This window comes from Peromyscus eremicus, chromosome 1, assembly GCF_949786415.1.
Source record: "Peromyscus eremicus chromosome 1, PerEre_H2_v1, whole genome shotgun sequence".
Classification (NCBI taxonomy): Eukaryota; Metazoa; Chordata; class Mammalia; order Rodentia; family Cricetidae; genus Peromyscus; species Peromyscus eremicus.
In genome coordinates this window covers 695,104-707,163 of record NC_081416.1, presented here as the reverse complement: position 1 = coordinate 707,163, position 12,060 = coordinate 695,104, and the positions used below count along the sequence as shown (strand labels likewise).

Below are 12,060 nucleotides of genomic sequence, written 5' to 3'. Positions count from 1 at the left end.
CTACTGCGCCATCTCTCCAGCCCCCATCATCATCATTTCTGATGCATACCAAACTACCTGGCCCATGAGCCTCCAAAGATTTTCCTGTCTTCCACCATGTCCCTACAGAAGCACTGGTGTTATATGTCTGTCTTATGAATGGGCTCTAGGGACTTAAAACTCCCCACTGAGCCATCTCCTCAGCCTTGTCTAACATTTCCAACATTTACTTTCAATTTTTCTGTTTCCTTATCCATATCTTTCAGCTGTGCCTCTTGGCAGCAACATTTGGTAGAGCTGCAGGATTCCATGCTTCTGGTTACTGCTTTTTCTTATGCAGCACTTAGCTTTCAGCATTTCATATAATGACAGACAGACTGAAGTTTAAGTTATTACTAGTCTATGCCTCATCTGTTCTTTGTGCCCTTTTCCTCCCTTTCTTGGCTTGATTATTTTTGAATTACTATATTTTCTCCCTCTATTATCATGTTATATTTAGTCCCCTTTAGAGGTTACCACAAGTTTACAGTTTGTATCTTTGCCTTACTTTAGTCTAAAATAAATTAATACTTTGCTACTTTCCAAATAATACAAGGTCCTTAGAACATCTTAAATCAATTTGCTTCCAAACCCTTATATATTATTGTCATGAGTTCTAGTTACATGTATCTTTTATACCCTCTAAGAAATTAGGATCATTTGAGCTAATGAGATGGCTCAATGGGTAAGGGTAATTGCTGCCAAGCCTGAAGACCTTAGTTTGATCCCTAGGACTGACATGGTGAAGTTAATCAACTCCTGCAAACTATGCTGACTGCTACATGTGCACTGTAGTATGTGAGTCTCCCCTCCCCTTCCCTCTCTCCAGACGGCTCTTTATGTCACATACACATACACACACAAGTAAATTAATGTAAAAACAGAAACATAATTTACATAAATTTACCTGTTTTGTTACTGTTCTTCACACCAATATGAATCACCAAATTTTTACCTATAAACATCCTTCTATCATAAGAATACTTTTTCTTTTTTTTCCTTTTATTGAAAATAGATTGTTTTCTCATACAATATATCCTGATTACAATTTCCCCATCCTCTACTCCTCCCAGTTCCTTCCCACCTTCCCTCCCCTCTGGATCCACTCCCTTTCTGTCTCTCATTAGAAAAGAGCAGGCTTCTAAGAGGTAACAAATAAATATGACAAAATAAAATATAACAAGATAATGCAAAAACCATTATATCGAGACATATTTCTATCAGAAGAATGCTCTATAATATTTCTTTAAAGAGACTACTGGTGATGAATTATCAATTCTTATCTGATATTTCTTAAGACTTTACAATTATCTAACTCTCCAACTCTGGTTATTTCTAATTGAATGCCAGACAATGATTATGAAAATTATTAACAATTCATGCCTAAGGAAGAATTATTTTCTCCAGAGAGAATATACTTTTGCTTCTCATGACTAAAGGTGCCAGCAAGTCTAGACCATTATAATCAAAGCATGAAGAAGTCAGTCTACAGTTTGTCATTCTTACGGTTACTGGGATCTATTCCTTCAGTTTGATGAACTTTGATGGTCAATTTTATATCTTCCCCTTAAGTCTATCAGAGTTCTATTAAATTCCACAGTCCAAAGCTGGGGATGCAGCTCAACAGAAGAGTCCACGCACATATTTTGGAATACAGTGGTCTCCTCCCCTTCCAGAATAGGTAGGCGGCCCTAGCAGGCAGATGGTTCAAATGTCAAGCTCCTCTCTCCTAAGTTTCCTCATCTCAGATATTTGCCCTCTAATTCCTTAATTTTCTGTTGAGTTCTGGTCTTGTTTTTGAAAACTGTTCAGCAGGAGTGAACCAAATCACATCTTCTTATCAGGGACGTTCCCACTGTACCTAACAGAATACCTTGCATACTTGGGACAGAAAGTGCTAGCTACATCCAATTTCCCAACAGAAATGCTTGCAACTAATAAACCAATTCAGCTGTTTTTTGTTTTAGGGTTTTTGTTTTGTTTTTAATAATGACTAAGAATTTAACTATAATTACTTGAAACAGGTGGTGGAGTCTTTAAGTTTCTGAACAAGAACATATGGCCACAAGCTAGGTATGCATGGTTATGAACAGCTCTGATCCCAGAACTGGCAACCAGAGACAGGTGGATTTCTGTAAGTTTGAGACCAGCTGAGATTACACAGTAAGGTGCTGTCTCAAATACAAACACATACACATGCATGTATGCACACCACAGAATATATGGTCACAAATTTAGGGATTCTTAAGACATTATTCAACTGGATGAAGAGCCTGTAAAGGCAAACAAAAGAATACTGCATTGGAGCAGGTATCAGCAGGAATTAGTATGAGAGCCTACTAACTGATCGAACCTGAAAGCAAAAGGAGAGAGAAAGAGGACCCAAATATGAATGTGAGATCGTGAGATCTCAAGCCAGAGAGGTGAGTTGGATCGAGGCACTCCAACTTAGCCATGAATGTGACGTATCTATCAGAAGTAATTTGAACTCAGCAGGCATGTTCAAAGTCCTGCTCCAGGCCCTCAGCCCAAGTATAGTGATTTCTATAAATTTAAACAGAACTTTGCAAAACTAAGCAGCTAGGCCAGGAATGGCAGTGCACGCCTTTAATTCCAGTACTGGAGAGTCAGAAGTAGGTAGATTTCTCTGGGGCTAGCAAGTTCCAGATCAGTCACGGCTACATACTAAGATCCTGTCTCAGAAACAAACAACAAAAACAAAAACTAAGCAGAGTATTTGCTAAACTGGTAAAACAATTTTCTGTATATAACTAGTTCCATTAATTTGAGAATCAAAAAAACTAAAAACTCAAATACTCTGGAGATACAGAAAAAAAAATTTTTTAAATCTGAATTTCCTTATGGCATTTAAAGTAGTCAGAAACTATAGGAAGAGGGATTAAAAAAAAAAAAAAAAGAAAACTAGGCAGGATAAACTGTCCCAACAATCTCAAATAGAACATAGACAAGCATCAAGTGAAGCAACAAATGAGAAGAATACTAAGTGGGTTTAGCTATTTGTTTTACCAATTCAACAACAAGCAACTTTTTAAGTTATTGAAGGGGTAGAAAAGACACTATCCCAAAATGAAAGGTATATGTGGGAGTGTGGAGTAAGTGTTTTAAAACACTAAGATTGTGCTACCCTACAAAATATTTAGGTTTTACAGACTAATTTATTAAGATCTGAAAACAATATTCTCTAGCTTTTAGGTCAATACTAAAAATAAATACAGAATGCTATTTCACATGGCACTTATAAGTGTCTCCAACAGAATGTGCCTTTAAATATGGATAAATAAGTCAAACCAGTAGCTATTTTAAGATGCCCCTGACAGAGGCTGATGCCCTGTGGGTCCAACCCATTGATCTGTCAACTGCAATGCTCAATTTCTGCTTATCTGCCAAATGCAACTCATCCCACAATACTACTCTGGCTCAAGAATTTTAAAAACCAGGTTGCAAATAACATGCTCCACCCAAATACAATGTCCTGCCCTGTAAGACTTGTCATAGTCTTCTGGTCCCCATGAAAACTACCTAACCATCCAGAGAACATGAAAATCAGTTATCAAAAGACTAGTCATGATACTTTTACTACTGGTACAAGTCAAACTCAGCTGACAAGCATCCACTCAGCAAGTGTTTTCTGAGTTATGGTTGTGCCAGATATTAAGGTTAAAAAGAGAAACAGGACAGAGTCCTTGCTTCCCATGAGCCAGAGAAGTAGTTGGACATGAATACAAAGACAGTAACACAACCACAGCCCTAACAGGCTTGTTACTAGGAGTCCATAAACAAATGCCAACTGTTTATTCTGTTTTGTTCTGTTCTGTATTATTTTGAGGGTTGGACAAGAATTCCAGGAAGGCTCTCTGTAGGTGAACAGAAATGAATATAATACTGAGAAAGAAGGTTTTGCAAGGCAGGAAGCAGAAGATAAAAGGGTATCTTACAACTTAGTGTAAAGGGACCACAGATATTTCAATAAAGCTACTTCACCTTAATGCTGAACAAGCTGACAAGATGATTTTAACATGTTTAATAAAAAGGCCTACAACTAATAAGTGACAAAGCTGGGACCAGGGTTTGAGGTCCCCATTTTTTTTTTCATTTTTCTTTATTAAGAAATTTTCTATTCACTCCACATACTACCCACAGATCCCCCCTCCTCCCTCCTCCCACCCCCCAGCTCTCTCTCCCAAGCCACCCCGAATCCCCACATCCCCCAAATCAAGGTCTCCCATGGGGAGTCAGCAGATCCCGGCACACTGAGCCTAGGCAGGTCCAAGCCCCTTCCCACTGTACCAATGCTGTGCAAGGCGTCACACCACAGGCACCAGATTCCCTGAAGCCTGCCCATGCACCAGGGACAGATCCCAATCCCCCTGCCTGGGTGCCCCCCAAAACAGTTCGAGCCAAACAACTGTCTTCCGTATCCAGAGGGCCTAGTCCAGTCCCATGGGGGCTCCACAGCCACCAGTCCACAGTTCATGGGCTTCCACTACGGTGGCCGGTCATCTCTGCACGTCCTCCCATCATGATCTCGACATCCCTCGCCTGCAGTATCTTTCCTCTCTCTCATCAATTGGATTCCCATGGTCAGCATGGTGTCTGACCGTGGATCTCTGCATCTGCCTCCATCAGTCACTGGACAAAGGCTCTATGATGACAGCTAGGTTATTCACTAGACTGGTCACCAGAGTAGACCAGTCCAGGCACCCTCTGGACCATTGCCAGCAGACCAAGGTAGGGTCATCCTTGTGGATTCCTGAGAGCCTCCCCAGCACCCTGCCTCTTCCTATTCCCATTATGTCCTCATCTATCATGGTATCTCCCTCCCTGTCCTCCCACTCTGTCCCCATTTTGTTACCTACTTTAACTAGCTATTTAAAACTGGTTACCATCTTCCAAAAATGTCAATTAAACATTGGCAGGGTGGGGTGCACCCATAATCCCAGCACCCAGGAAGCTAAGGCAGAAGGATCACTGGTGGCCTGGCACAATTGTAATTCAGCAGGTGTTTGTTAGGTGAAGCCCAGGTGAGATTGTCTCAAGAAAGCCAAGAACAGCTCAGTGGGGGAGCAATTGCTTAGCATGCACAAGACCCTGAGTATATGATCCCCAGAACATCAAGGAAAAAAATTTAAAGAAAATAGCATTTTTCAGATTCATTGGGATGTGTATGGCCTCTAAAAATTGCTGTGGGATGTTCTGTATGTTAAATGTGTTGCTCTGATTGGTTAATAAATAAAAACTGATTGGCCAGTAGCCAGGCAGGAAGCACAGGCGGGACAAGCAGGGAAGAGAATTCTGGGAACAGGAAAACTGAGGAGGAGAGACCCTGCCAGCCATCGCCATGAGAAGATGTTAAGATACCGGTAAGCCATGAGCCACGTGGGAACTTACAGATTAATAGAAATGGGTTGATTTAAGATATAAGAACAGTTAGCAAGAAGCCTGCCACGGCCATACAGTTTATAAGAAATATAAGTCTCTGTGTGTTTACTTGGTTGGGTTTGAGCAGCTGCCGGCCTGTCGGGTGAGAGAGATTTGTCCTGACCGTGGGCCAGGGAGGACTGGGGAAAACTCTAGCTACAAAAAATAAATCCCCTGATTTTACATCATATATACCTTTACATTTACTGACAGTTTTTTAAATACTAAAAAGAAGAGCACAGCACCTTTATCTTGTTTTAATCTTAGTAAGTCTTTCCTAATAGGAAGTTAAAATTTAGTTTTATAAAATGTTGTATTAGCTGGATGAGGAAACACAAACCGACACAGATATAACTAAAATGTGGGAGTCTAACCTGGTATCTTTATGAACAACAAGATGACATTACTGACCAGACTGATTGTTCATCCAAGTGTTATTAGTTTAAAAGCTACCTAAAGATTAATCAGTATCAATCAAAAGGACACAGGACAGACAGACCAGAGCAGCAAGCTGCCTTTAGGGAGTTTGGGGAGAAAGGTGAGTCCAGAATTAAAAGCAAACTATTTAAGGCATAATAAACAGTCATGGGGTTACATGTACAACTGACACATGATACCCAGGCAGTAAATATATTTGTTAACAATTATGGTGTATTCAGTTACAAAAAGATGAAAAACATAATAGGCAAAGTTGTATATTTTATAAAATGTAGCGCTGTCAATAATTGAGAAAAAAGAAGGGGAAAAAAAAATAAACAACCTTGGGCCAATGAGGTGGCTCAGCATGTAAAGATGAGAAGATGCCTGACACCGGCTCTAATGAACTAAGTTTGCCCTGGGATGCACACAGTGAAAGGAGAAATATGGTAGTATTTCATTTGTGCTGAAATGTGATTTTATTTGTATGTTAATAAATGAAGTTGCCTAGGGGTCAGAGCTAATAGCAAGCCATTTAGCAGAAATCTGGCAGTGGTAGCACACGCCCTTAATCCCGATCATATGACAGGCAGATCTCTGTGTGTTCAAGGATACCACCAGCATGGAGACACACGCCTTTAATCTCAATACCAACCATAGAGACCTGGAGGTCTATATAGACAGGCAGTGATGAGGAGGTCATGTGGTTGGGTTTACAACCAATGAGAAGGCAGAACAGAAAGTCAATAAAAAGACAGACACACAGGAAGTAGGTCTCTTTCTGAGGGGAAGGATGACAGCGAGGGGTAAGAAGGCGGTTTTGGTCTTAGCTCTTGGCTACTGCTCTAACCTCTTGGGCTTTTAACTCTGCATTTGGCTCTGTGTTTCTTATTTAATAAAACCATTCAGAATTATATCTACAGAGAAAACCAACTGTAGCAAGGGCACCCCGTGGTACATGTGCACACTGCCCCCCATACACACACAAGATAAAATGTAAAAAAAAAAAAAAAAACCTACAAGGTGAGTGAGAAACAATATCACACACAAAGCCTACTGTTGGAGCTATTCCTCACCTTGGAGTGAACCTTGGTCACCTACTTGAGTGAGTCTCTAGGCCCTATTACTTCTACACCAGAATCCATGTGTGACCTGGCTCTAGCATGAAGCTAGTGTCTGAGGTCAGGCACCCCACTGAGGGTTTTCTGCTGTTTCCCAGATATGAAGATCTTCTGTAAGGGTTTGCAAATAGTTTCAGTTGTTCATACTACAAGTGTTAGAAACTAGGAGGCAAACCACTCACTCTTGAACGCTAACACAAATTCCAAAAAGAAGTTAAAATATATTGGATCTATTTTTTTTTAAAATTTCACCAGATAGTAAAGTTAACAGAGAACATGGTTTTAAATAAAAGAAATGCTAATGTTGTAGTATCAGTTATGAACTGAAATATATTCCAAATAAAAAGTTTCATAATTTATGTCAAATTTACAAACAACTTATTCTAAAGGTTAGATCATTTAGTCAGTTATCCAACTAGAAAGTATATACTTGTGTGGTAAATCAAATTAACAAGATCCCAACTGTTCATGAGACAGCCTAGTTCCACCCCACCACAAACACTCAAAGCAGCAAACACTGATGCACTCAGCTCCTTACCTGCAGCTCCTTGGAGACTCGCTCTAAGTGACTGGTTATCTTTTTAATCAGATCACTGTACATCTGTTCCGAGTGCTGCTGGCATACACACTTATATACACAACTGCAAGAAGAAACAGGCACAGAAACCAAGTCAATGAAGAAGCATTCCCCACAATCCCATGATAAAGCACACTTTCAAAATAAAACTCACCAACCTACAATAGGTGATCAACCAGAAACTGGAAGAAAAATCTACCCTCCCCAGTCAGTGTTCTGATGGGAAGGACACTGCAAACTAACTTCAAATAACCTGGACAGTACACATTAAATAAGCATAAAATAATCCAAAATGAGGATCTATAGTCTGAATGTGGTAACTCCTTATAAGTCAGCTTCTCTCTCACTTTTTTTTAAAAATACTTGTCAAAGTAAGGAAGAGAGTGAAAACCAGAAAAGAGAAAGTTTCTAACTCACAAAGGTATTTGCAATACATTATGGTGTTACTGTGTTCCCCAAAATATTGTGCACTCTAATAAACTTATCTGGGGTCAGAGAACAGAACAGCCACAATATTAAACATAGAGGTTAGGCAGTGGTAGCACACGCCTTTAATCCTAGCATTCCAGAGGCAGAAATCCATCTAGGATCTCTGTGAGTTCAAGGCCACATTGGAAACAGCCAGGCATGGTGACTCATGCCTTTAATCCCAGGAAGTGAGCCTTAATCCCAGGAAGTGAGGGCAGAAAGGTATATAAGGCTGAGGACCAGGAACTAGTCTGGTTAAGCTTTTAGGCTTTTGAGCAGCAGTTCAGCTGAGATTCATTCTGGATGAGGACTCAGAGGCTTCCAGTTTGAGGAAACAGGATAAGCTGAGTTGTCGAGGTGAGGTTAGCTGTGGCTTGTTCTGCTTCTCTGATCATTCAGCATTCACCCCAATACCCAGCTACAGGTTTGTTTTTATTAATAAGACTCTTTAAGATTTGTGCTACAATACATCCTCCTTGTACACCAGTCATGAGGAACAACATAGCTGTCACTTCTTCCTGTCACTGTGCTGATCTCCTTTTTCACCCCAGTTCCTAATCTACTGCTTCCATTTACCGAGAGCCAGGTAACAAAAGGCTGAAGAGAGTTAGAACTACATATCAGTAAGCATCAACAGGATGTATTTTTAGGGTCTCCTAAAACCATGTATTTTTACAGCAAATACTCCACTAGTTTTTCTCATTGGCCTGGGAGGTTCTTCATTGTATATGACAGGCAAGCAATCAAGCAGAGGTGGAAGTTAATAGTGTGGTATATACTCTATCTTGATTTGAATACCACTTCTGAACCAAACCTCCAACCCACTAGGTGGAGAATATATACATCCAACTTCATCTTACATACTTTATATATCACATTCATGTTGTCAGCAATCAAATTCCATTCAAACTTGAACAAATTAAATGGTGACTTACCTGTAAATCTGTTCGTAGGATATAGGTATATAATCACCAGGACTCTGGGTTAAAAGTTGATCTATGGCACCATCTAATTTTGGCCAGTATGTGCTCTTATAATCTTCAATTGTTATAACATTCATTACTACAAATAAAAGTAAAATAAACATTACTATATGCAACATGGAAATACAAATCATAGCAAGTGTATACTCATTTAAAAAAATCTATTCTTTTATAACTTACCCATCCCATTCCAATTTTAAAAGAGAGAGAGAAAGTTAGGAGGTGGAGGCGGAGGCAGGCAGGTATCTCTGAGTTCTAAGACAGCCTGATCCACATAGTGAACTCTAGACAGCTCAGTGACACTGTCTCAAGAAAAGAAGAGGGGGGAAGTGAGGGGGAAAAGAGAGGAAAGGAAGAGAGAGGAGATAGAAAGAGAGAATGAGCAGAAGAGAGACAGCATAAGCACACGCATGCACACACACACACACACACACACACACACACACACACACACACAAGCAGCCATTGGCTACTTTCTCAATTTGCTGTAAGTTTCTATGATCAGTGAAGCATTCTCAAATATACCCTGATCCTCAAATACAGATTGTCACAATTATGTGACATAATGAGCCATCAATGAACTACAAGAAGGTTCCAAGAACTGTGGCCTTCCATAATTAATCTTTATAGACATCCGGGGGGGGGGGGGGGGATCTACCTAATGACTGAACTACAGGGCCAGAGATTTAAATAACACTGTAGTCCCAAAAGAGGCTCCCATAAAATGTACTGAGATTTATGGTATCACAGTACCACTCAGACATACCTGGAACTTAACAAGCCCAAGGCAAAAAAGACAATGACCTAGAAACCTTGCACTGAAGGCTCATTTCATTTCAATGGACAGACTCAAACCCTCATCATGGATCCTTTCAAAGCCTTAGCAAGCTGTTCCTAAGTCCAGGGATAACAGGTGTTTTATAATAAGATACTAATGTTAAAAAGAGCTACCAGTGACTGATGGAAGCAGATGCAGAGATCCACGGCCAAGCCCCAGGCGGAGCTCCAGGAGCCCAAATGACGAGAGAGAGGAGGGATCATATGAGCAAGAGATATGGAGACCATGATTGGAAAAAGTACAGAGACAACTAGCCAAACTAGTGGAAATACATGAACTGTGATCCAATAGCTGAGGAACCCCCATGGAACTGGACCAGGCCCTCTGGATAAGTGAGACAGTTGTTTAGCTTGAACTGTTTAGGAGGCCTCCAGGCAGTGAGACCGGGACTTGTCCTCAGTGCAAGAGCCGGCCTTTTGGAACCTAGTGCTTAGGCTGAGACACTTTGTTCAGCCTTGGTGCCGGGAGGAGGGGACTGAACCTGCCTCAACTGAATGTACCAGGCTCTGCTGACTCCCCAGGAGAGACCTTGCCTTGGAGGAGGTGGGAATGGGGGGTGGGTTGGGGGGGGAGGCTGGGGGGGAGTGAGAGAAGGGAGGACAGGGGAATCCATGGTTGATATGTAAAACAAATAGAAAATCTCTTAATAAAAAGAAAAGGAAGACAAGAAAAAAAAAAAAAAAGAGCTACCCAAGGATCCCTAGATATCCAGGAAGATAAGAGGTAATAACTTCCAGATCAAGTATCTTACTGCTCATTTTACCAAAAACTGGGAAGCAAGGTTAAGTGGCTTCCTCCAGAATACATGGCTAATTCCAGACAGAGAGGCCAGGTCAGGGAAAGCCTTACTATTACATTACTAACATCTAACTTTAGCCATTAAGGATATGGATGGAGATATATATATATAGATATATCTATATATATATATATTTCATTTTATTCAATTGTCTCTAAATCAATTCACTTTTAGTGCTATAAAAGGTATACTAAAGGGCACTTAAAGAATGACTTATTGACTCATAAGACAAAATGATAGTTTTTTTGTTTTGTTTTGTTTTGTTGTTTCGAGACAGGGTCTTATGTAGCCCGCAAACTCTCTATGCAGCCATGAATGACCTTCAACTGCTCATTTTCCTGCCCCTGCCTCCCAGATACTGGGACTATAGCTGTATGCCAACATATTCAGTTTCAGTATAGCATAATCTTAAGTACATTTTGGGGATGTAACTCAGTAGAATACTTGTCTAGTATATGAGAAGCCCTGGGTCCAGTTATCAACATCATTGGGTGTGGGGAGCAGTACTTAATGTAAGAAGCCATATCCAAAAGTCTCCATATTTGTAAGAGTTCTGTGTATATAATAGTAACATAGGGAAAACTATAAGGATAAAAACATGTCAGTAATTGCCAGGGAGTTACTAATAAGGAAGAGCTTATTTATAAAGCTAACAGATATCTTTAGGGCATTGAAATGCTTTGTATGGAACTGAAATAACAATATACCACTCTATCTGTATCAGAACCAAAAGAATTGTACACCATACAATGAATCAACAAAGCTGTAGGCTACAGAAGTAAAGATGAAATGGAGATGTGACAAGTCTAATTAACAAATGAATCACAGAGTCAACAATATATTGTAGAGCACTTGCCTAGCATGTATTAGACCCTGGGTTTGACTCTCCTCAAAACTGGGGGGGGGGGGGGGGAACGACAATTATTCTAAAGACTTAATATCTCTATTTAGAAAATTTAAGCTCAGTGGCTGACAACTCACCTAGCATGTATGAGGCCCCAAGTTCAATGCCTTAACTTTTGATTAAAAAAAAAAAAAAGTGTTTCTTATATAGACTGGCATAGTGGTGCATTCCTGCAATCTTAGCACTTGGAAGGCTGAGGAAGGAGGATTGTCTGAATTGCATAGTAAGTGCAAAGCCAGCCTGGAATGTATGATGAAAAATCTTGTCTCAATAAAAAGAATGAAAAGTAAGTAAACTAGAAGATGTGAGTTCACAAAGAGACATTCCAATTCAAAATAAAACGTGTGATTTTTAAAACAACTGCCACAAAGCCTCAAAATACATATGGGAAAGATAGCAAACTCACACAGCCTGACTCCTACTGCAAAAGTAGTTAAACTGACCATTACTGCAACAAAAGGAAACTAAGTCTAAAACATGAAGAGGTGGAACCCAG

At 40.1% G+C, this 12,060-nt stretch overlaps 1 protein-coding gene across 3 annotated transcripts in view; it reads right to left on the bottom strand.

Moving 5' to 3' along the window:
• Window positions 1-12,060, bottom strand: part of Cacul1 (CDK2 associated cullin domain 1) — a 75,553-nt gene that overhangs the window by 36,287 nt on the left and 27,206 nt on the right. For all 3 annotated transcript variants that reach the window (XM_059255758.1, XM_059255767.1, XM_059255753.1), the window contains exons 2-3: window positions 8,976-9,102; window positions 7,534-7,636 (exon numbers count right to left, since the gene is read on the bottom strand). In XM_059255758.1, the coding sequence (XP_059111741.1) occupies window positions 7,534-7,636; window positions 8,976-9,102 (230 nt within the window). The remainder of the gene's footprint in view (window positions 1-7,533; window positions 7,637-8,975; window positions 9,103-12,060) is intronic.